Raw genomic sequence first — 25,268 nt, 5'->3', positions numbered from 1 at the left:
CGCCGAGCGGGGGATGAAAAACCAAGATATGCAATCCCGTCGGACCCGCGTTTGACGGACATTCCCGAACCCTTTTTCCTTCGGATTGGCCCTGTGCTAATCCTAAAAAGCTTTGAACCTTTCGCGGTGTCGTGCCAGACTGTACCGGTCGGACCGCAACGAGAAAATTGCACAACCGTTTCTCACGGTTCGCAAAAGTTGCAGAGGCATTAGCATCCGATTAGAGGAAGCGACTCGTGATCGCCGCGCGACAGCGAGTCGCAGGACGATAACTCGACGGCCAAACAAACGTTCCTGTCCACGTCGGCGATTCGTGAGAATTCGCGCGACCGTTCCGCCGCGCGCAGCAGTTCGCGAGCGTAACGTCAGCCGGCGCGGGTCGACGTTAACCGCGAAAGATGTTCCGGCCATCCCTGAAAAAGTTTTCCGGCCGGCGGCTCCCAGAGGAGAGGTCCGAGGTCTGAGGTCTTCCGCTCCGGCGAAACGGCTGATTTCAGCCGGTAATTCCAAGAAATGAGAGCCCGGTGGCTCGTCCTGATTCTCGCCGAGATCCTGCTCCTGGAGCTGACCCCCGGGGACCCAGTGTATCACCGTAATCACACCGTCTTAAGCGGTCCCGGTCAAAGGTCGCCGGAGACCCTTTCCAGACGCCGACGACTGACATTTCCAAAGGGCAGCGCTTTCGTGGTAAGTGTCCGCGCGCACACGATTTCGGTCGGCATTGTTCTCTGCGGGCGCGCCGAGATCGAGCGCGCAACGGTGTCTTCAATCTCGATAAGAACCGTCCGCCCCGCTCTCGCTGCGATTCTCCGTCTTTTGATAGCGCTCCGGAGTCTGTCCACGGACCGGCAAGAAGTGCAACGTGGTTCGCCCGCAAATTGATCCCGTGATAACGCGCACAGAACCCGCTGTCGGGAAGCAATCGTTCCGAGAAAAATATATGCGAAGCAATAGGACACTCTGAGTTTCCCTATCGGAAGAAAATGTACAAATATACCAATTCCCAGACTCGCGACAAAGATTATATGCAAAGTCTACTTAATTATGCACGGTGTGAACGGTGTCCTGTATTACTCAGGTAACAGTGTCAACGCTGCAATCCATCCAGTTGCCGCTGCCCAGCAACTGGTACCTGGACTTCGAGTTCGACACCATCTTCCCTATACGGCCGCAAGACAGCCCGCAGAGGAAGTATTTCTTCAAGAAGCCCTGGCTGATCAAGCGCAGACACCGCCGTGAAGTGTACGCCAATTTCGAGGCTGCTCTAGACAGGTGACCGAGACAGTGAATTGTTCCATCAATTTGCTCCATCTTTTTGAAACGACCCAGTAGTTAATAAATCTCCGATATTTGGTGGGCGGTGGACGTAAAAGATTTCAATTTAAAATGAACTTACAACAGTTGGCTCTTGCGAGGCCCACGGATTAATTAGTACACCTAATGGCATAGACTTCCGTTTCAGCCAGGATTTGCCAGGACGACAGTGCGTTCTGAGGACAATCTGCGAGGCGAAAACGTTGCTGAGTCCTCCGGGAGTCTCGTTCATCGAAGACGCTATTCGACTGATACTCAGGTGAGAGTCGCGGATTTTTAGGCCAACGCGTGCGTTACGATCGAAGAGAGATAATTAATACAATGTTTCAGCAATGCCGAGGACACAGCGAAAACCGACTCCTACGACGTCGCGTACAGGACCAGCGAACCTTGCCACGTGGCCTACTCGTGTCCGTTTTCTTTTCTAAGACTGTTGTTATTTAAGTCGTACGTGGACACTGACAGCTGACAGCGAATCGTTGGCTCGATGATAAGTTGACTCGTGGAACTGCTACTTGCGAACCTCATTCTGTCATCTGTACACACGTTCACATAATTATGTAAATATGTTTATCACATCGACTACGGTTGCAAATCATCCTCGAGGCTTCTTCAACCAACTAAACCGACATAACTTCGCTTAATGCATACTGATGGAATTGCTTATGCATTCCCGGCGTGGGACATCAATATTCATTTTAAGGTTAAATTAAACGTCCTATAAGGCGCCAACAAGTTTCCCGAATTACCGTACCGGTGTCCCAAATCATTTTTAGTTGTATTCGCCGTTGCGATTCCGAGAGATGTGGATAAAATAAAGAGAGCTCGATACAGGTTTCGCCCCTGAATCTACGCCGATAAAACAAAACACCCAAGACCCTTATGTTAAACTGCCCTATAAACCTGGAAAGTTTCGTGAAAATCGGAGAGGAAGTGCGGAGGAGGAGCGAGGGCTCCGAAAAATTTTATCGGCCGAGCCGATCGCAAACAACGGGTCCCAGCAGACGACGTTAAAATACACCTTCCTCGGCGAAAAGGCACCGCTCGACCGCTGATAGACGCGTCGAACGGACTGCTCCGCTCGCGTTATCTCGGCCTCTCATAAATCCCCTCCTTGTCATCGGCAAAGTTCGTCGGCCCCGGGGAAAATCCTGGCTCTGTTCGAAGCCCCGAAGGCGTAAACGTCGCAACAGCTCCAAGAGACGGCCGAATCGGATAAGCGGTTAATATACATTCCGAACGTACAGCCTCACCCGACCAGCACGCGAGCTGGTTAAGCGGTTGCATCGAGACGAGACGAGACGAGACGAGACGGGACGGGACGGGACGGGACGGGACGGGACGTGTCTGCCGTTCTCCCCGGCCGCCTATGACTATGACGTGGCTCCGTTGCCTTCCGCGTGACGAGATAATCGACACACGTGACTGCGATTATTGGCGATCATTGCCACCGTTTAAACATTTATCTGTAACACGAGACAGCTGTTGTGGAAACGCGGCGGAACGTACGGGAACCGTCTAATCACGGCAAGTTTGACGCATACGCCGGGGAACTTTCGAGCACCATAAGCTTGCCGAGTGATTACGGGATACCGGGTACTGTCTTCGCACACAGGGTGTCCCCGAAATCAGCGTGCAAACCACCGAATAGCGTGTGTCTGCAGAACGTGCGTCTGCAGAATCAAGACGAAGGGAATGACACTTCTTTGTTTGACAATTCGGTTTTGAGAAAAATGAGTTTAAAGACCCGTCGGGTTCGCGTGCATTGCACTCTTCGAACACCCATACGAGCGAAACACTGTGGCTCGGTTCGAAGAGTGGTGGGGGGTCCCCTTACTGCTCTGTTTGCAGGAAGTAGAACCGGTCGGTCATGGTCAGACACGTAAGCCGAGTAGCCGGTAGCTGCAGCGGACCAAAAGTCATTTGAAAAAATGATATCCAAGATACAATCTTTTATCAAAATAGTTGAAGATACCGTAGAACAACGGCCTGATATTGGTGTTTATCATGCACCGGTGAAGTGTTCTGTTCTGTCGAACGTTTCCGGAATAGTTTTCCAAATAGTTGTCAACGTAACTGCGCTCCCCGCGCGGAAGTTCGGCCGACATTATTATCGTCGATCCGGGGTGGGGGGGGAGGGGTGCATCGATTGTCTGTTGCCGCGCGGCGGAAACCGAGACCCGAAGGAAGTTTACGGGTCTAAAAGCCTGCAGACACGAGGCTTATCGACTCGAAAATTCCCGGCAACGATGCCGCGCCGTTGGTAGCCGCCGACGTATCGTCATCGTCGGACGCTAATTTCTCTCGAACCCCGCCGCCCGTCTCCCGCCCCCGCTTTCTAAACTCTTTCATTGTTTTCGCGAAAGTTGGCGAACGAGTCCCGACGGGCTGCTCTCCCGGAACGACACGACCCAATTTTCCGTAGAGCAGCCCGGCTCCGAGGTGTTCGTATCGACAGGTCCGCGATACGAGGATCCAAGCCCCTCTTAACTTTTTTCGATACAAATTACGAAGTCGGACGAACGCCCCCGGGCCCGACAAGCGACAGTGCCAGCCCGGCAATCTCCAATCGCGACCAGGTCCTCTCAATCGGAACGTTCAATATTGTCACGCTAGACCGTGCACGGTAATTAACCGGCGCTTGGTCCCGTCATTAGTACGACTCTGTAGAATCAAGCAAATGACGCGTCGAGTCGCGTCGATCAATTTATCCCTCCGATTTTTACCGATCACCGGACACGCCGCGACGAAACCCGAAAATCTAAGGGATCCTCGAGTACAGTCCGCAAAATTACCATTTCTCCACGCGCGATTTCTTCCTAATTTGAATTCAGCTTCCAGAGAACAAGTACCATCCAATTGTCCCTGTGACAATTTCCTCGTGATTTGACTTCGGTTTCTGAAAAAGCAAATACGATGTAATTATCCCTGCTGTATTAAGTTGACCGCGCAACGGCACAGGCGACTCGGCCGTTTTCTCGCGTGCAATGTTCGCAAACGTGAACGATAGCGGTCGCGGTGATTAGCGTGCTCGCGCGACACCCGGCTGGGACCGTCAGCCACGCTAACCGTTCGTCAAATAAACCGAGGAACGCGGGAGATGTTAATGAACCCAACAATGGCCCGGTCCGCATTCAAAATGCAATAATAACGGTCGTTCGACACCGGCACCGGCTGTCATTCGTCGAGGAGACTTCGAGAAACTGCCAGGTTCGCCGGTGAGTACACTGATTGCCGTTCGATTACGCCACTTTTTGCTGTTTACTAGATGACTGCAATTAAACCTTTGCTAACGACTGCCGCCGTCGCAGCAGGCAAAACTAAATCTCCAGCAAACACCGCCTTTGTACAGGTAACCCTTTGCACTCGGCGCTATTTTCAATCTAAAACTAAATTTTTCTTCCGTCTTGCAATATTTTCATGTTATTCGCACGAAACCGATCCGATTTCTACATACAATATTTAAATGTTTGGTAATCTATTAAATACAAATTTTTGTAATGTGACAAATATTTTGTAATATTTTTTGTAATTTCTTGGAAATAATGCCACAATAATTTCTAGTGGTGCTTCAGAGTCACCATTCGAGTGCAAAGGGTTAAATCTTCGACTGCTGAAGAAAACTAGAATTAGCGTAGTGTCCAACGGGAATTCGGTGAAGTCGTCAATTTGTCAGACGGTTCTAATAACGTGATCACTCGCGGAAAAACGAGTAGGCGGAAGTTGACTTGTAAAAATCGAGGAGATCTTTTTGGCCTGATCCCCGACGTCCGCCGAGCTACCGTCATTAATTTCCGGAGCGGAGTTCGGACGATGGTCAAAGGTTCCGCGTGGAGTTCGAGCGCTCGTTAAAAGTAACCGGAAACGGGGAAAGTCTCGTGGTCGGTGGCAGCGACAGGGCGACGATGTATCGACTTCCATCTCGAAGAATTTGCATCGCGAATGCAATCAACCGGCGCGGCGTCGTTATCAATTTCGCGCTCTTCCCGGCCCCGTAAATTGAATCCGACGAATGCGCGACGGAACGATCGCAATATCATGTTTCTTCGGCCGTTTCGGGAAAAGAGACAGAAGAAAATGGAAGAAAGGAATCTCTGTCGCGAAGCTCTCTACCCGTAACTGTCAAAATTTTATCCCTGACCGCGTGTTTTATCCCTGACCAAGCGTGATCACGTCCCCGCCATCGTTTATGAGGGCTGCCGGCCCGTTCCAAGCCCGCCGTGTTTTCCAGTATCGGCGTCACCTATCGATCACATTTCCTCCGCCCACTCTTCCACGGCCGACTAACAATTTCCTGTTTCCTAAAGAGTTTACCGAGCTGAATTACAAGATACTTCCACCGAGAGAATCGATCTTCTCCGCGCCACGATAACCTCTGTCTTCCCCGCTTCGAGATACTCGTTGCGGAGATTTGTTTTGTAGAGTGAGAGACAACATGATCGGGCCCTTCTTCATCGAAGGGACAGTCCTTCTACTGAACGCGATGCCTAAACTGCGGAATTTTATAAAAATTAAAATTGTATTTTGAACATATTTCTCCTCTTAACACTAGGTTCACGGGACCAAAGTGAGGTGTTCTAATATTTCTAATTTAAAATTATTAAGATTCTAAGGATACATGCGTGGGAAATTATTTAGCAAATTTATTTCCTTGGGTATATATTATTTTAAAAATATGGCTAAAAATGTGAGTGGCACGTTCGCGTTATTTTTATAAAGTAGTAGAAAATAGTAAACCTAGTTAACAGCTCACGTGTCGGACCATTTCTACTGTTATACTACTTCCCGTATTTCTAAACGACTCTAGCCAAAAATTCCGCGCGTGTTTTCCGTCGGATTTAATTCTCGTCAGAAGATATGAGATCTTTCTATCCCTCGGTTGTACAGAAAATTAGTCGCGGATAATTTTCCAGTAATTTTTCATACGAATGTCTGATAACGAGTGATCGTCGAGCGGGCATCGCTTCCGGTCCCCGGCTGGGTTACCGCGGAGACGTGACTCCGGTGCGAACGCGGCGGCGTCCGTATCGATCGTTTCGCCGGGCCACGACCATATTTCAAGGGCCGAAACAATTTCGGAAATCGTCGGGGCGATCCGTCAAAAAAGCGCGGGAAAGAGAAACGAGCCGCGCGAAATGTCGCCGGGCGACGCAATAAACGCGACCCTTGCGTGCCCGGCCGACATGTCCGCTCGGAACGGAGATAATTTTGCGGTCGACGAGGCGTTTTATCATCTGCTGCCCCGACAACGGAAATAAAATCCGGGCTCCGATTGAAAAGCTCGATGAACACGGCTCGAGAACTTTCTAACTATTTCGTCCTGGGACCGAGACTCCGCGTGATGGAATTTTGGCAAAAATATTAACAAAGGTCCTGCGCAAAGCAGCGACGACAGAAGACGGTACATGTTAATGTACAGTCAATATTTGTACGTTTTCGGGTTCCGCCCCCGTAAAATATTTTTCGATAGTCGGCGAGTCGCGTTTCCGGTGTTTCCGGGCGCGGATGTTACATCGTGAACGAACCAGCGAGCGAGCGAGCGAGCGAGCGAGCGGGCGAACGAACGAACGAGAACGAGGGTGGAAAGCAGTTGAGAAATTTCAATCGTTTGTGTTGACTCGTCTAATAGATTCCGAGGAGATTCCCAGGGAAACGGGAGCGTTGTTCTGATTCGATCAGGCTGGAATTTCATTCGATTTGACGTTCGCCACGCTCCTCGTCCAAATTTAAATCACAGCACATGCGATTGGATTCCGTTGTTTAAGTTATCGAACTCCGTCGATATTGCTGTTTCGGCGGGCCCCCATTCTCCCTCCGACATCCCCGACCCGTTTCCGCCAACGGGAACTTCCGCTTCGTTTCGAGAACTCCGACGCGGCGCATCGAACGCGTTTGTCCCTTTACATAATTTCTATATCAATTTACATAATTCCCGGCTGTGCCATCTAATTCCGCCGCCGTGCTCCTTTTTAATCCTTTCATCGAGCGACAACCCCCATCTCTCTTCCCCTCTTCCGTCCTCGTTTCCTCAGCTATCCTTTCTCGTCCCTCTCTCGTTTTTTCACTCTCTCTCTCTGTCTCCCTCTCACTATCTCCCGTTAATTATTTCTACGCCAGTGCTTCTCTCCCGCTATACAACGACGTCCCCGTGTACCGCCATACCTAATTTGTTAGCTAACTTCTATTATTTCCGCTTTTTTCTTCCCCATCTCCTCTCCCGATCTTCCTACGGGATCGTTCCTCCGTTTCTCTTTTTTTCGAACAGCTTTTCTTTACTCATCCCGTATCTCTGCTTCCCCTTTCTTCTTTCGGCGAGGGCTGTACAGGATGAATTTCATCGTTTACATTAGCGCCCGTGCCGAGACGATGAGAATAGCTTTCGAAATTGAAACTGTTAACCAGTTTCGTGTGAATTTACAAGATCGTTTGTCATTATTACTTTTGTCCATTTCTGCAACTAATCCCACGATCGCCCACCAGTACAGCAAATCAAATAAATCAACTGTATCGGGAATAGGGTTTTCAACTGCTGCTTTCGCTTCCTCACGAACTGTGTGTGTCTTCGGTAGATCGCCGTTTTGTTCGCGTGATCGATCCACGAAGCTTCAGCTGATCGGCGGTCTACTCGAACGGACCTTTGAGTAAACAAATGGCCGTCCGCCGCGCGACAACAATGGAATCAGCCGATTTTTCTCCGATGGCCAGCTCGCAATTTTCGCTCGGTCGATTTCGAGTAAAATACAAGGTTCCCTTCAATTTTCGGGAAAAAAGACTCTCGGACCGCGATCGCGGAACGGTTTTTTGGGCAGACGAAATGAAAACCGGAGGGACAATAAAGCGTGTAGCTACGTGACGGACAAATCGGCGGATCCGTTGACAAAACTCTAGTCGGACGCTCGCGATTTGTCGCGCGACGTTCGAAGTCGTTCGAACGCAATTCCTTCGCGCGAGGTAATCGCAAGAACGGGGGAGACACTCGAACGCTGGAAAAATCGACGCTCGGCCCGACAAGACGGAAAGCGTCGACGCGACCTCCCCGAAGGAATTCGACAATATCCTTTTTGCGACGACAAAGCTGGAATTCCTCGAGCCGTCGACCGGGAGCGCGGCACGGGGATAATCAAAGAAGAGCAATGAAGGTGGCACCAAGCTCGGGATCAGACAGAGTGTAGTCGCGGGAATTTATTATTAACGTGTAACCCGTGATCAAAAAGTTCGCGAGTGGTGGTACTGTTCGCGCTTCGCATGAATCGGGCCCTCGCTAGCTCCGCCCATCCCCACCACTGACGCTCCTATAGTACTTTGACGTCACACGCTACATAGTATAGTGCATGCCTGGGCAACTTCTTCGCGACCCCCCACTACCAATGCACAGGTTCCCCCACTACCGGGCATTTCATATTGCTTTTATCTCTCCTGGTGACAACCATGTAGCTTCCTAGCCCCCTCCCTTTTTTCACACACCTAATAGGAGCATGGTGGGTTTCAGGAGAACCACTTGTCCAGGTCTAGAGAACCTTGGCGTGCCTTAATTATAATTGTTATCAATTGCGTTACAGTTTTTCGATGCGACGTGCAGGTTGATAACCTTTACAAAGGATCTTTCAGCCGGATTCCACGGTCGGCGACAGGAGAATCAACCGGAAGACTCCACGGGAACGTTGTAAAACTCGAGAGGGGAACTTTGTTCGTTAAACTCGGCCCAGTTCAATTATAAAATACAGCCGGCGGAAATGTTCTGGTTGGGACTTCTTTAAGACGGGAATCTTTCGAGCTATCTAGATTTTCCTTATTCTACGGCGTTAAGCATGAAGAGGGAGAGAGAAAGAGAGGTTGACTCGAGCTGCCAAGAAAGAAAGTTCCTCATCAAAATGCGCACTTAAAGGATTAAAAAGAAGTGGGGATGAAACCGAAAGAATACGAAATGAAGATGGAGGAGCAGGCGGACGGGAGAAAGAAGATGAAGAAGAGGATTGAACGCGGAAGAATAGAAACGAGACGAGTGTCGAGCCGTGTCCCACGGGGAAGACGAGATGGTCTGAGGGACGGAATCGACGCGCAATTACAGTGGAACGCGCAATTTCCCCGCTCGCGCGGCAGACGAGCGAAAAGACGGCCGACGAAAACGCCCCGATATCGTCGACCGGCGTGTTCTCCGGTGATCCAAAGACGGATCGGAACGATTCCGGAGACGAATTAGCGACGATTCCACGGAAAGTCGCGCGTACGTGGCTCGCCTCGCCGATGCCGCCCCGAGAAATCGCGGGTCGTTCGCGAACTATGCAATCTAACGGCGCAATTGCGCGCGGCAGCATCCACTTCTCCTTCGCCCGGGAAATATATCGCGTTATTTATTTATCGCGAACGGGACACGACCCCTTTTTTCGTTCAGATTAATTCGCGGAAAGTCGAGTAATTTCCTTACAACTCGCCGAGGTCGGGTCGGGACAAATAAAACAATTCCGCGCCTCGTGCCGACGACTGACGAGGAGATTGCTCGTTGCCCGGTCATAGCTTCGAGCTCGGATTAATGAGATGTCCGTTCGAAGAAAGACCACTCTCTCTCTCTTTGGTCAGAGCGCCGAGGAAACGTTTGGTCGACTCGGCCCGAAACGGGGCCAGTTCATCCGATTCTCGTTAAACGACGACAACGGGGGGGAAATAACTTCGCAGCGACTTGGTAATTGCTCGATTATTCCTCTCGCGGTAATTAGAATGTCGCGGATCGGGGGGGGGGGGGACAGACCGCGTCCGCTGAGATTTGCCCCGCAGCCGACTCCCAGCGCCGGCTCTCTCGGCTGTCTCGAGGCTGCGTGGAACAAAGCATTTCCGTTATTTATGTAACGGGAAAGTTTGAGAAACGCGAACGCGGATCTCTGCTTGATTTGACGGTGGCGAGGCTCTCCCTCCTCTCTTTCTCTCTAGTGTCCCTTGGCTTGTTTGCTCGAGCGACTTCTTTTTCTAGCTTTTGAATGTTAATAAAGTTCCGCAGGGACGGGGATGGGTTGGGCTGGGCTGCGATGCGATGGGATGGGATGGGATAGGATAGAATGGAATGGGATGGGATGGGCTGGGCTGGGCTGGGCTGGGCTGCGCGCGGCACAAGCGATCCAGGTCACCTCCTTCGAGGAGCCTTTTGAATTTTCCTCGAGGGGATGGTAACTTTTCACCTTTCTTTTCAGAACAACCATGAATCGGTACGCAGGTTGCTGGCTCCTCGTTTTAATATTGTGCATCCTTACGAACGATCTGCGAGCCGGCCCCGATGGAAAATCACTGTCGCGGAGGAGGCGTTACGTCGTGTTTCCGGAGGGTTCGACTTTCTCCGTAAGTAGGATCATCATTCTCGCGACCCCAGACACAGTGCACGAAATTTCTAGAACGATACACAACCGATAAAGCCTCGTGAGAAATCCGTTGAACTTTTTTTTTGGCAAATCGTGCTGTCTTTACAGAAATTTCGTTCACCGTTCTTTATTTTTTGCGAACGTGACAAGCCTGCCGGATCGCGTATCAGTTTATCGGATCTTTAATATTTCACGCGCGAAACGCGATTCAATATGAAACGTTGAATCGGACATGAATTGTTACGATCTAACATTCATGAGCTTCCGTTGTGCACGGCACTTCGCGCGACGTACAAATTGTAAATTATTACCGTCGATGCGCCCCCCCCCCCCCCCCGTGATTCACGTCGAGATCGTCGAGCGATCTTGATATAGTAAGTCGATGCACAGTCGCCTCGGAACGGAGCATGATTCACGGGACGAATTACTCGTACCTGAATCGCGAGACAGCGTTGCGGTACCACCGAAACAAAAGTCAAATTACGACGATTCCGATTAACCCGTTGTACTGTAATAATATTAGACGAGGATTTCGTATCTATTAACGATACAACTACCGGATGAGTCTAAATGACTTCCCTCTAATTTTTACTTTTAGAGATATCGAAGTTAGACATTTTTTAATGAACTTCTCGATTCGCATAGACTCGCGAAACCGTGCCGAGAGGTCAATTTAAAAATTCACCGGGCACATCAACGCGAACGTTTCGGGGCAACGTAGTGTCCGCGTTAATCGTTCGCAGAGTTAAAACATAGTCCCGTGTAATTCGACGGGACAATATTGTAATGACACGAACGATTACCTACGCCCGGCGCGAGAGTTGAACCGGAAACAAACGGTGTGTTTGCAAACCGGCGTGATTTATAGAAATTGTTGACAATAGCAGTTGTCGGACCACTCTCGCTGATCATTATTCGCAGATTGCCCTCTGCATGACCATGCACACTCTGACGCCGGACGATATTTTCACGGAGGGGGTCAACTGGGGCATCTCGTACGATCTGCCGAACGAGAGCAAGCCGATCCTCGAGCCATTTTTGCAGCTCAAGAAGGATCAAATGAAACCGGCTAATAAGTACGGCAGCTACGGCAGCTACGGGAGCAACCAGCTCGACAAAAACGCTGTCGCCTATCCCGGATGGAGCAGCTACGACAAGTATCACTTCAAGCCTGGCAAAAAGAAATATTACAAACCCGATTACTATTATCTGCAGAGGAGGCATCGCAGGGACCTCTACAGCAAGCTCGAAACTATCATGAACGCGTAAGTACCGTTATCCTTGTAAATACAATACCCCCGCCCGGGGCGTTAATCGATTCTACACGTACAACCTTTACTCGATATATGTCCCGAATATCTATGAGTCCCAGAACTATCCCCAGAGGCCCCAAAGCTCGAGCAAAGATATTTTAAACTTTCGTCACTCAAATAAAAAAGTTTTGTAAAGTGCCTGGGAATTGCAAACTAATTCGCAAACTAATTCTTCCGATTCCTCGAAAAAAAGTCGGGTGGTTTGGTTCAATTTAAAAATGGTTATACCGTTCGAAAGGGCGTTCGAATAAAATTCAATTTTGCCAATTTCACAAGCCAGCACGCGCCACCCTGTAGCGTTGAAACGCTTCGACCCCCATTGAAGATTCTCACCGTGGAACAGAGCCGAGCTGAACCATAGTCAAACACGTAGAATTCCGTGACAGAGCGTAACAAGTTAACGGATAGAATGTGGAGTTCCGTTCCTGGTTCGAGCGTGTTCAGGCGGGATACCATTTACGCTCGACGACCGGAGTCCATTAACCCGTATTTCAAAATCGTAGCGACGAATAAATTCTCTCGCGAAAAGCGCGGCCGGAACCGGGAGGCAAGCCGTGTAATAAAATGTAACGCGCCGGGGCTTTGGTAGTCGCGATCGTGATCGAACGATCACGGGCCACATTTATGGATGTCTGTCTCACAGTTTTTCTCCGGTGTCATCCGCGATGATGTATCTCGGTCGCGTCACGGCGAGACGTCGCTGTCGTTGAATGTCGCGGACACGTTGATGCTATCCGAGTCGATGGACATCTAAGTGCTGACAAACAGAAAATATTGACTCGTCCGTGGATGTAACGACAATAGACAGTTCACCGAACAGGGAACAACACAACTGTTCCACAATTGCCGCGTTAACGTTGCAGCTCCGATAAGAGCGAAGCGTAGAAATAAGATTCTAGTAGTTTCGTTAAAGAAATAGTCGAAGCAAACTTGCAAATAATTCGATTTCGAACGGTGACAAGTACCCAGACGAAAATAATCAAGCGTCCCGCGCGCCGCAACGGCGGATATAAATCTGGTTATGGGCAAAGCGTGCTCCCGAGAGGGGAGGGTTAGTGGAAACCATTCCCCTCCCCCTCCCCTATGGTTGCTGCTCCCAGAAACAGATAAATGGTCTGCCAGGCTCGTTCAGAAACCACCCATCCCCCGTTCAGCTGGCTGCTACGGCAACGTTCCGCGCTAGTTGAGGCGCCGTGCGCCACCTTCTGATTCATGCTGCCCTTAAGCAGCTTCAACTCCGGCGCGAATCACCCCTCGGCAAACCGCCGTAACGCTATACCCCTCCGCCAACGTCTAGAATCAATTTCTGGCCGGTGGTGGATGCCGCGCCATTTGTTCGCCGTGCCCACCCCTGCTTGTTTATTTATTCAAAGAAGCCATAACTCCGACGGCGGAGTCGCGCGGAGAACGAGTTTCGCCGAGTTTTTGCACTTGTTGCGACTCGCGGGCCAGCTAACCGACTGGCTCTAACCAACCAATTGTTCGATCGACTTGCTCGAGAAATTTCCTTGTTCGCGGCCGTTTAAATGGCGGCCTGCAACAACGCGAATCCGCACGAGGATTCGTTGGACGAACTTCGGTCGCACGGAATCGATAGAGTCGCGCGACACGATCAACGGAGACCATGATACGCGAGATAAAGCGACCCGGAGAGAACATGCGGGATCGTCGGGCCGAGCTTAGCCCCGGCATTAATTCCGTTCAGTTTCTTCGGATCCACTCCGTCCGCCCTTTCAGATAGTTCCTCTGAATTAATGGCGGACGTTTAGCCGGATTGGTGATCGTAGAACGCGACCTTATTACACGGGATACAGCTTCTCGGTTCTCTCTCTCTCTCTCTGCCCTATCGAACCAAACATTATGTATTTCGATAGAGGTCGGCATGTTAATGCTCCCCGATATTTCACTGTTGTTGCTGGATTAAATTGCTACTCCCCTGACACGTCGACTGTCGAACAATTCAATGGAAACCTCGAGCAAGGATCCACGCTGCATATACCGTACAGAATTAATGTCACAAACTCGTCTTGCTTCGGGGGAGACATCTTCCGGTGGACAGAAATCTTCTCCAAGTGGGCGTGCTTCCGTCTAGCGAAGCGCTAAATGACCTTGAATGACCTTGGAAGATTATAGCGTTGTAGCTCAGTGTATTCGTCTCGGGATAGAATCATACGCTAACCTAAAAAAGATATACAGATCAGTACAAAAATACAGAGGTCACCTTGAAATCTAAAAACTCCTTCAACATGCAAAAATGCTGCGAACGATGTCGTGTTTGGACTCATTTTAACCGGAATAACGTCGCGAATACGAGAGATTCGTAACAATGAACGGGTTAAGCGAACGACGCTAATTTTGTGGGTCCTTCCCGTCGTTCGTACATTTGCGTTTTAACGGTCTGGTCGTTACGCCCGTCCGACGGACAAGACTTTAAAAGAATCGATCGCAGCCGGCAGGCAGGCTTCTGCGCGGCCACTCAAATCAAGGGTGAAATTATTGGAGAGGCGAAACGAATTTTTGAAACGTTCCCTCAAAGAAGACTTTAATCTTCCTGGAAGAAAGGTCGGCCAGATAAGAATACACCGTGCCGCCCCTTTCACATCTAACGAGACGCCTGTTCGACGGCAAAAGGATACATTAATACGCCCTCTCCTTGGTTATTTCACGTGAAACCTCTTCCGTATCGCTGCGTTTACCGTGCACCAACCAGCACCGACAACGATGCCCCGTGACACGAATTATTATCATTAATTTATTAGAAGAGCCGGCTAGCTACCGCTCCTCGAGCCACCGGAAATTCTTACGCGAAAGTCAAAGAGAATTTTTTACGCGACACTGTTTGTTCGAAAATTAAATATAAAGGTTGATCAAATTACTCGGAGCTTACCGGAGATTTTAAGAAATCTAACCCCGGAATGCACTAAAAATTGTTTCGTGGGTGGAAGTGTGATATTTAAAGCTCCGACCGTGTTCTTTCTAATTATCTAGAAAAATGTAGAACTTTTTGAGTCTTGGGTGATTCGCGCTCGATAAAAATTATTCTCAATTTATTGAACGAAAAGAAACCTATCAACGGAATCAAATGCTCAATCAAAAGATAGAGGAAATTGTTTCTTACGGAGCGCTTCCACCGAACGAGCAAATGGCAATCGAACAAACGGTTCTTCTTCCGCTTAGCAGCGTCCCCTAACATCCAATTTTCCAGGAGATCCGCTACCCTAATTTCGTGCGTTCTTCCAGGATGAACTTTGACGGCAGGGCGTGCGTGCTCCGAGCGCTCTGCGAGGCCTCCCAGCGTCTGATGCCGAAGGGAAACACTCTGGTCGAGGAGATGATGAGGATATCCTTCTCGTAAGTCTCTCAAGCAACAAAAAATGATTCGAGTCGCGGCGAAGGGTCCCTCTCTCTCTCGTCCTTGTCCCCGTCTTTCCGGTTGAACTTTAGGGTGGGCCTCGGCCGGGAATCAATAGGATTTCAGAATAAATCTCATCTCGACGAAGAGAGTAACCGGAGAGATAGCAGGAACAAATTTCATTAAAGGGGATATCAGTGTGACGACTGGGAAAAGTGTTTCAACATTCCTTCCTAGGGGAAATCGTTTGCTTCTCAAATTAACAGCGATACGAATTGTCATACTTATCTCGCAAGCATCGCGAAGTTTTTTGGGAGATATAATCGCCGGAAAAGTAAAGTTCCAAGGTACCGGGGAAAAAGGGGGAAATGATTTTCGAACCGGTGACAATGGGGCACCGCCCTTAAGGGTAAGTAAAAAGAAACTGGCCTCTGGCAGTCGTTGCATGAAAGTAGCCGGAAACGATAATAGCCGGGGATCCGGGATGTAACGGTGGATGTTCGACGGTGTTTCGAGGCCCTTCGCTCGCGAGTCGTCGCCGCGTGGAAGTATACTCGTGGGCCAGGGACACGCGAAACGTTTCACTGCCCTTTTCCATTGGCCCTAACAGGTTCCCTTTGAAGCGGCTGTTCTCGTCCGAGCCGGAGGAGCATCGTACGTACGGCTCGGCTCATAAAGCGGGCCACGAGGGCCAAGATTGCGCCAGCATGTTCGCCGGATGCAGTTTCTCCCTCATCGACATGGCCCTCGGGAAATACGACGCGGCACGGACACGGGAGCAACGATTTCCGGCCGGATACGCTGCAGCCACCGATGCGGTACGCTCTTCCGGGGAGTGGACGAGGTACAACATGAAATAAGACGACGCATCTGACTGGAAGACGACTCAGGGCGACGCGCGTATCCCGGGAAATCCAGTCGTCCGGGCTTTCACCCAATGTTTAGGGAGTCGCCGACCCGATTCCTGTCCAACCAGAGCTTGAAGACCCCCACCCTCGCGACTATAAACTATAAGACGTGACGAAAGATTAAGGAAAAGTGCGCTCTACTAAGAATTTTCCGAACTTCCGCTCAAGGGACCAAAAATTTTGAACTTTTCCGAATGTAATATCATACAATTTCGCCGGAAAACGATAGGTCTCTAAGTTGTGATGGGCGGAATTCGCTCGTTTGAAAGTTATACGCGAGTAACGTTGTCGAAATCTCTGTACGCGCGCGATTTCCAACTGGGTGTCGCTCGTTGTCACGGGGCGACGATAACGGATGAAAAATTGTTGCATGCCCCTCGGACAGCAAGCCGTTGGTCAGGTTCCGTGAACGTCGAGACTGTTTCCCACGGATAGCGTCGTCGCGTCGCATCGACTCGAGTTCGTTGCCGGTTAGAAATTGATTTTGGATTTATTCGGTGACGTCACCCCGCGCCGAGGCTCCCCCGAGGACGACTGATACTTCTACAGCGTGACGAATGATACACGCTGGATACACAGGGGTCGAGAAGAGGGAATCCGATATACGTCCACCTACCACCGTCCGGCTTCCGTTCCCAGATGACGTTCACAACTCCATTATTTTCACGAGGGAGTCCGAGAGACCGGTCGATTAAAACAACCAAATCCTCCCGGCAAAAACCGATTCGTCCGAAACAGTCCTCAACTTCCGCTAACAATCCCCTCACCCCCAACCCCCCACTCTTCCCACGCTCTCCGCAACTCTTTCGCTGTTCCGCGATAAGAAGACAATCTTGCCGGTGTTTTCTAGCGCGTCCCTGTCTCCTCTGAAATATGGCACAGCGATTTTTCATTTTTCTGCAATGCTGGATTGATCTCTTCGAAGAAACTTTATTGCAGACATACGTGTACACGGTGTAAGAGAAGTAATTCTCATCCGTTTAGTGAGTCCAGACCTCTGGACATTTTTTGTATCCTCTAATCGCCGAGAAGAGAAAACTTTTGACCAACTTTTAAATTTCGTCTTGCAACAATTACGACGTCGTGATCAAGATGCTCCCTTGGTTCGTGCCCTGCGAACAGGTGACGTCGGGGAATCGAGGAAATAGCTCGAGCATCGTACACGATGGGCCAGAATTTATGCATTGCGTGGTTATGGTAGCTAAGTTGTGCGCTACTCACGGTTGACCAACGACGTAGAATAAGGACCCGGTGCGCAACACCGTTACGGAGTAGCGTCGTACGTGATCGGACGCAACTCGGCCCCCGACCGCTATGCGGAACGACCATAAACGACAAGCGAAGCGGAATGAAACCCGGTGTACAGTTGGACATGTTACACACCAGCGCCGCGTAATAAATGCAGCGGCAGGCCCGGTCCTCGAGCGTTCAGACGGCGGAGCACAGTTTGCGGAACTGCGAACAATTCGGCGAGCGGAATAAGACCCCGGCGAGGTCAAACACGCTCGCGGCGGAGTTTGCGAAGCGATCAAGTCTAATAAGAGGGTCTTGTCTGGCGGTCTGTCTAGCCGACCAGCGATTCATGCGCCGTAAAAGCTAGACAAATGAACACGGGCCTGATTGGTTATTAGCTTCGGGCGTTTTCGTCGTCATTGTCGGACTCTGTCATAAACTTCTGAAAGAACATTTCAATCTGTGTCCCTGGGTAGACCCGTGTTCTGGACATGTACGGACATATCTTTACACTCCTAGTCGTCCCCCCAGGCGTTTACCACCCAGGCCTTGGCGACATATACAGAGAAATCGCTGTATCGAGAAAAGACTGTAGAGATACTGTACCGATAACTTGGTTCGATTCGCTTTCGAGCGAACGTTTGGGAAATTAAGCAAAAATGTGGAAATATTACCGGGGCGCTATCTTTTAGTCCCAGAGAGTATCGAATGGATTACGTAACAGATGGGTTCGGGCAGATAGCGGGAGGCTCCGATTTTACCCCCGTAAAGTCCCGCAAGCCGTCTTTTCATCTGGCCACAGCAGGGGGTAGAGGAAAGATGATCGGCTGATTATCGAGGAGTCACGCGTGATGTGGGGCGTTTAGACGGTTATCCTGTTTCCCTGGCGAATAAAATTCAGTAAGAGCGAAGAAATATCGATTCGAACGACGACGACGACGACGACGACGACCACGGCGACACCGCCCCAGTTCGCGGGCCAAGCCGGGCGTGGTGTAGGCCGCTTATAACAACCCTCTTTTCCACGACACTACCGATTCCGTACGGTTAACCACAATTCCCTCGGGTGAAAGAAGCAAGAGCTACTTCTCTCACCCCCTCACCTTTGCCCGCCCCCGCACCCGCACCCGCCACGCTTTTCACCGAGACCGGGTATATCAGCTAGGCCGGTCTCCGCGCAGAAGACGCTTTTCAATGCGTGTTCCCGGAGTTATGGGATTACCAGTTGCTACCGGTGCACACAAGATTCCGCAGATCCATAATTTAGACGTCGCCTGCTACCGTCGCGCGTCGTTTGCTTAGTTAGACTAGTCGCAGATCCGATCTACTCTTCCCGGAGTTTCGATCCCTCTCTCCCGTCCATCTTTCCTTTCCCTCGACGTTAATTGGCAATCACGAGCACAACGGCGCATTGTAGCTGCGGGGCGGCTGCGTTAAGGTCTTCGTGGATTCCCGGCGCTATATCCGTTCGGTCTCGCATAATCCGAATGTTCCGTCGCGCAGCATTATATCGAGAAAATAATTTTCACGTTCCTCCGAATAGTCCGCGCAGATAGACCCTGTTAAACGCAACCATCTGCGCACTGGCTGCGCGTGGACACCTGGGGAAGACCTCCGCGAACTGGCACCAACCCCGAAGCTGGTTTTCCTAAAGGAACAAAAATTCTACGTTAGTCTTGTGTATACAGTCCCGGGGGTGGGGGTGGCATTCTTTGAGATTAGCTTTTTAGACGTTAAGCCCCTTTCTTAGAATATCGCATGCCTAAGCTATCAATTTAAGGGAGAAATATTCCAGACGCTTCTCCTTCGATAAAGTATGACCTCATCCCTTGCCTATCACTCATCCGCGGACCTTGACCCGAGCCATTACTCAACTGCCGACCCGAGATAACCCCGCTGCGCGATTTTCCATTTCCCAAGTCGACAGTTCGCAGCCTGCTTTCCCTAACTTCGGGATTGTCCTCGAGGAGACGACTGAACATTCTTCGATACCAATAGCGCGTCGACATCCGCTTCCTTCCTCTTCAAAAATTAGTCGTTTCGCTCGTTCCGCGAGAAATTCCGTCTTTCTTTGCCGCCAACTTTCATTCTATCTTATCCCTCGGAAGTTTGCGAATATCTCTGCTCGCCGACGAACGGGAAGTCTGGAAAATGTGAAATTGATCTTTCTGCTTGTTACGTATTGAAAAATTGTACATTTTGCACGGTAAAATATATTTTTACTGAACCAGACTCTAATTTAAGAATCGAAAGAAATCTTTCTGCGAAGAAGAGTTCAGGAATGCTCGCGTACCCGAAGAAGCGGGAAGATATTGATTTCCGGTTCGAAGCCGGAACTGTTGATACTGTTTCGCGTTTAACGGATAACACGGCCCACGAAGTGTGCATTCTGCTCGCGACGAGACCGAGAGGCGTTGCCCTGGGGAAGCGGAACTGACGCTTGATCGAGAGCCAGAATCAACTTACGCAATGACAAGCTCCCGGGGGACTAACTCTCCCGGAAGAACTGGGCTGGATCAACGGATCATATTGCGGATCCGTGGTGAGCCGCGCCCCTATTCTACCGGCGGAAACACCTCGAAATTGAAATGTTCCGTTAATGAAACCCCGACGCGTAAACACCTCGACAGGGTCTTCTTGTTGTGGTTCGTCATTTTCCGAGAGGAGCCGCTCTCTCGCACCGGAAGCGTTCAAACACGTTTAATGATCGACGTCTCCCGAACACACGTTTAACCGAACAAGGGGGGGGGGGGCAACTAGAAACGTAGTTACAATCGGAAATAACCGGAGCCCCGGCGAATCATGGTACTCGGTTGGTTAGCTGTTTTAATATAAAGAATAGTTACCGTTCGTTTTTCTTGCCGGTGATGGGGAAACTTTTCCACGGGCGGTTTCTCATCGGCCACCGGCTCAAACGAGCACCGTTAAAAAAGTTCCGGGGGCATAACTGTTTGCCTCGGCGAAAGTTCGAGATGAAAAGTTCACCACACATAAAAGCGGTTAGGTGCATCGGGGCTTAGCCGCCGCGCCGGTCCGCGATGGTCGTCGTCCAGCCATCGAGAGTCTTCGTCGCGAGACCACTTACACTTTTGTACACACTCGAATCGAACTCCGCACGTCCGGCAACGATGTCGATACACTCCGCAACGTTCCGCTATTTAGTTCCATTGTGTTCGCCAACTTCTTAGCACCGTATCGAGAATGAACTCGAAGAACGATAGCGACGTAATCAGGGGACGTGTCCCTCGTTAAAACTTTCCGCGATCACGGAACTCGGCACGCGAAATTCCTAAATTACGCGTTTATATTGTTCTAATGGCCGTAGCGAAAGTAGAAAATGAGATGAAAATTATATATGTATAAAAGTGAAATGTAACGGATTAAACACGACGATTCTCGGAAGGCCTCGACGTCGGAATCGTCGATACTTTCAAGACGTCGCGCGTGCCACCTCCCGAGATTTACTCGCAGGGTGCCGGAACGTGTCCTGCAAACCGATCGCAGCATTTTGATCAGCCACGAGACACCCGATCCACTGATTAAATGGGATTTCGGAACGACGACGCTGAAAACAAGCCGGGTCCGTGTTGTAACCAGTGTTCTGTTTGCATTCCGTCGGTACGCGCGACGCGACGCGACGCGACGCGACTCGCCGCGCAACCCGCGTTTCAATGCACTCAACGATTCCTCTGATCGGGTATGACAGTCACGTTGTCTCCTGCGCGTAACCAGGCCGATCGAATATTAGCAAGTGCGACCGGCAATATGCACGCGTTACTGAATCCGGTATAACGATCCCTGAATTTCGGATAAATGATCACCGACGACGATAAATGAACGACGAGGCTTCTCCGCGACGACTACTTTTCGCGCAGACAACAACGAGCCCGCGTTTGTTCCAATTTGACGTTCAACGTTCAGAAAAACCACACACTTGGGAATAAACTGGGAAAAATAAAATATGACTCGTCACAGAAAAACCGTCGGGAGAATTGGTGTTATTTCTTTTCTCCTAGTTAAGAGTGAGAAAAAAATGGGAGGTGCCGTCGATGACAATACCTTATTATAGAATTAATTTCCGGAGTTGTGAAGTCGGTCTTCTTCTGGTTTTTCAGTTTTTGCGACCAGAGTTTGCAACTGAAAAATCGGGAAAAATTCTCGAATATGTAGCTCGATGTGCTGAACGCGTCGGATTTTTTCTTGGAATTTTTGGACGCGATTAAATGGAAACGATGGGGGCAAAAACTGGGGTTTCCTTCGCTATCCGGTAACTACCCTTAGTAACCTGGTAAATAAATGAAATTAATGCTATTCTTCGACGATCATTAATATTGCCTGACAACACCAAATATTCGATATTGCAAAAAGAACTTTCGGCAGTCGACTGCTGTGAATAAAAGTGATATCGGTTCGGCAGTGAATGCAGGAGAGAGCTGTGGATCGAAGCGGTTCGAATAACCGTTGAAAAATGATGAAAATCGTCCGCGTCATTGCAGCGAGGGAACCGAGCAAACAAACAGATGTCGCATCTCGCGCCGAGGGCTAACATTAGCGGAGCGGGGGGGAACTGTTTGATTATCAGCTTGCGCGGGGAGAACAATGGCCACCGGGATGGGAAGGTTGAATCGCTTTTCTGACTGCTCCGCAAAGTGGCGTCGATAATCGATACTTCGGGCTTTGGATTTAAAAGGATTCGCGCGCCAAAGTATTTACGTCTAATCGGCTGAAACTCGGATTCGAGACAAAGGCCCCTACGGAAGAGCTCTCGGGTCTGGGCCGGGTCCCGAGAAAGTGGCGTTTCGACGGTTAGGCGATTCGCAGGGTCCACTTCGCGGAGGCGATAGATACACGGCGGCGGAATTAAGTTAATCGAAAAGAAACAATTTGCCGGAGAAAGTACTGCGGGTGGTGTCCGAATCGATACGGGATACGGCCGCGTCCGAAAAGGCGAATTCGAGGCGAGTTAAAAGCGGATTCGAGGCTTTGTCGTCGCTCGAACCATGAATGAATAATCAAACCGGCCCGGATGATAACGGTGCCGGCCCTTTTGTCCTCGGCCGAGACAGATTATTATACCCTTCAGCGAAACGACGGAATACCGGGCGCGCAACATTCTGGACAAGTCCAACAGCTGGACTTGTTTGCGGAAAATGGACAGGAAAACCGTTCGCGATCGAATAAATTGTTTACCGGATGACACTTTTCTCTCCCAGAGCGAAATTCGCTTTTAAAGGCCAAGCCTCGTGATCCTGATCCTCCTTTGAGCAAAGAAGATCTTCAGCATTTCGACACGTTCATGGCATCGAATTAACCAAACGATGAATTCTTTTCCACGCGTCGTTCCCGTTGTCTCTCCTTTTTTAATTGCCGGCTTTTCGGGCCGTTTCTCAGTCTCGTCACGTCGATCTTAAACGAGTTCTTCTTCTTCTTCTTTTTTTTTTAATTCGAACGCTAAACGCTAGGGGAAGCAGTTTACTCTTTCACGGAGCAGACAGAGGCGAGAAACGCGATTCGCCTAAGCGCAACTGTTCTGTATTCTGTTCCACGAGGCGTTTAAAATGTAGCTTCTGTTCCTGAGAAGGGGGCCCCCTCTTGCACTGTATCGACAGATTCGTTCTGCCGAGAATCGACTGCTGCCGCGTCGTTGTTCGAGATTTACGACGGCCCGCTTGGAAATCGATCGAGATGAGCGTTGCATAAAATAACACAACACTCGACTTGTTAACTCTATTAAAAAAGGTAACACTGGGACCGAATAGATAATTGAACGGTGCAGTTTTTTCGAATCGAAGTGCAACAGAAGCGCCCAACACCCAGAAGGTGTGATAATTCCCTCTGAACTTACCGTCTACTTTCATCGCGAGAGACTAATTCGCAGCGAGTTCCTAACCGAATTCGCCCTGTCCATTTGTCGAAGGCATTCCGCGTTGGCGCGCCGGCGTCTCCGTAATGCTCGCGACATAATTTAATTCTTAAGTTACCATTAGCCGCCGCCGCCGCCGCCGTATCCGCGTTACAGCGCCGCGTCGCGTCGCCTGTATTCCGTCCGTGGAATCGGCGACGGCAAACAAAAGGATCGTATCCGGTTCCCGCAGATCCTAACCCGACATCCTCCTCGAGATACATATTCCGTGTGTGCACCGTAATCCCGTTGTTTGCCAGTCAACCGAAACTCGTCGCGTTATTTAACCAGAATCTTCCGGCGAATGGTAAAACACGTTTATTGGCCACGCGTAATCGCGGCAATTAGTTGCCACAACGGCCTGTCACCTGCGCTCGTCATTTCTATCGCCGTGTCCGCGTGCACCGACGATTGTCAGTACGCTTATTCGTTTTTTAAAGAACCGGAAAAATGCAAACCGATATTTCCTTGCAACTTACTCAGCTTTCTATTCGGATTTCCGACGCTTTTGAAACGTGCAAAGCGGTCGCTCGATAAGTGGGAGCCCTTTAATCGAAAACCAGCAGCGAATCGAACTCTACGCACCACTTGCACTCTCAGGCTGCTAAATAAACAGTGAGCACAGCAAGATTGCGATAAGTCGCTCGATAAGTGCGGAAAGCCTCGAGTCTCTCACTTATATAGAGCAGCCACGGAAATGGGACTTGGCAAACACGTAATACAAATTCGCGAAGCAGATTTTCCTCAGCCAAAAACTTCGTAAACTCCCCGAGAAGCAACCCCTTTCCCTTTGCACCGCTATTACCAAAACACGTACTCTGTATGCACAATCGCTTTCGCCGGCCTCAAGTGGCGTTACCAAAAATTAATCGAGCCACTGCACAGAAACAATTTTCAAGAATCTTCACCGCACCACAGGCGGAGGGAAGATCATGGTTGCGTCTGGTCGCTCGATAAGTGGGAATTCCGGAAAGCCTCGAGTCTCTCACTTATCGAGCACCCGCCCGCCGGTGTATCATCCGCGCGGGATAGAAGACTTGGCAAACACATAATACAAATTCGCGAAGCAGATTTTCTTCAGAAACTTCGTACCTTCCCCAAGGAGGCCATCCGTTTCCGTTTGCGCCGCCATTACCGGGGGGAGGGGGCACTCTGCAAATATACACTGTCGCTTTCCAGCCATTCTCGCAACGCGTCCCGCAGCAACCTTCCGCAAAACTGAAAACATCGAGCCATTTGGCATGAGAGTAAAATTCTGTTGGGACATTTCGAAAACTGAAACATAAGCGTACGACTCTCTCTAATCGTAACGCGCGATTAGAGGATCAGGTGAATCCTCGAAGACTCTGACCGGGCGACAAGGTGCCCGTTCAAATAGCATGGGCGGGGCTGAAGGTCCTGGATGCCAACCATCAGCCGCCATCTGCGAACCGTTGGGCGAACAATCCTGGAAACTGCAGCAGCCCGTGCAACGGCGGCGAGAGATCCCGCAATCGTTCCGCGTTCCAACATCCTGAAACGAAATTCTGCGGATTCCCGGTTGTTCCTCCGTCCTGCGGGATTCCAGCAGCGTGTGCTCTTTCCTCGTGTACTCGTCCGGTGTGTCTCTCTCTCTCTCTCTCTCCGCTCTCTCATCGTTCCATTAACTTGCCCCGTTAACGCCCATAACCCCCGGTGCCGGCCTCGGAAAAACCGAGAGAACGAGAGATTGCTCGTCCGGGGTCGTCGTTCGATCAATTTCCTCGGGAACGCGTCGCGGAGTTCGCGGACGTCGTTAATTTCTCCGCAGAAACGCTAGCCGCACCCCGCCGCGCGGTACAGGTGAGTTGTGTGGCACGGCGGTTAGGGTACTACGTTCGTGCCCCGGCGCTGCTAATCAATGATGTATCTCGAGCAGTG

The 25,268-nt window shown here is 50.2% G+C and overlaps 2 protein-coding genes across 2 annotated transcripts; both read left to right on the top strand.

Moving 5' to 3' along the window:
• The first annotated feature begins 349 nt into the window (after positions 1–349).
• LOC143361428 (uncharacterized) lies at positions 350–2,023 on the top strand. Its single transcript, XM_076800806.1, has 4 exons — positions 350–687; positions 1,079–1,272; positions 1,463–1,573; positions 1,645–2,023. The coding sequence occupies exons 1-4, from the start codon at positions 514–516 to the stop codon at positions 1,781–1,783; spliced, it is 618 nt and encodes a 205-aa protein (XP_076656921.1). The 5' UTR covers positions 350–513; the 3' UTR covers positions 1,784–2,023.
• An 8,382-nt stretch (positions 2,024–10,405) lies between these two features.
• LOC143361581 (uncharacterized) lies at positions 10,406–16,297 on the top strand. Its single transcript, XM_076801094.1, has 4 exons — positions 10,406–10,641; positions 11,583–11,926; positions 15,215–15,325; positions 15,937–16,297. The coding sequence occupies exons 1-4, from the start codon at positions 10,504–10,506 to the stop codon at positions 16,184–16,186; spliced, it is 843 nt and encodes a 280-aa protein (XP_076657209.1). The 5' UTR covers positions 10,406–10,503; the 3' UTR covers positions 16,187–16,297.
• Positions 16,298–25,268: the final 8,971 nt, after the last annotated feature.

Source organism: Halictus rubicundus, chromosome 15 (genome assembly GCF_050948215.1).
Source record: "Halictus rubicundus isolate RS-2024b chromosome 15, iyHalRubi1_principal, whole genome shotgun sequence".
Lineage (NCBI taxonomy): Eukaryota > Metazoa > Arthropoda > Insecta > Hymenoptera > Halictidae > Halictus > Halictus rubicundus.
Note: the sequence above shows the minus strand (reverse complement) of the source record. Positions and strands in the feature narration are given on the sequence as shown.

Coding starts and splice junctions, on each gene's coding strand:
- LOC143361428 (XM_076800806.1), top strand. CDS start 514: ATGAGAGCCCGGTGGCTCGTCCTGATTCTCGCCGAGATCCTGCTCCTG. Junction 688..1,078: donor CAAAGGGCAGCGCTTTCGTG/GTAAGTGTCCGC, acceptor TGTATTACTCAG/GTAACAGTGTCAACGCTGCA. Junction 1,574..1,644: donor GCTATTCGACTGATACTCAG/GTGAGAGTCGCG, acceptor ACAATGTTTCAG/CAATGCCGAGGACACAGCGA.
- LOC143361581 (XM_076801094.1), top strand. CDS start 10,504: ATGAATCGGTACGCAGGTTGCTGGCTCCTCGTTTTAATATTGTGCATC. Junction 11,927..15,214: donor CTCGAAACTATCATGAACGC/GTAAGTACCGTT, acceptor GCGTTCTTCCAG/GATGAACTTTGACGGCAGGG. Junction 15,326..15,936: donor ATGATGAGGATATCCTTCTC/GTAAGTCTCTCA, acceptor TGGCCCTAACAG/GTTCCCTTTGAAGCGGCTGT.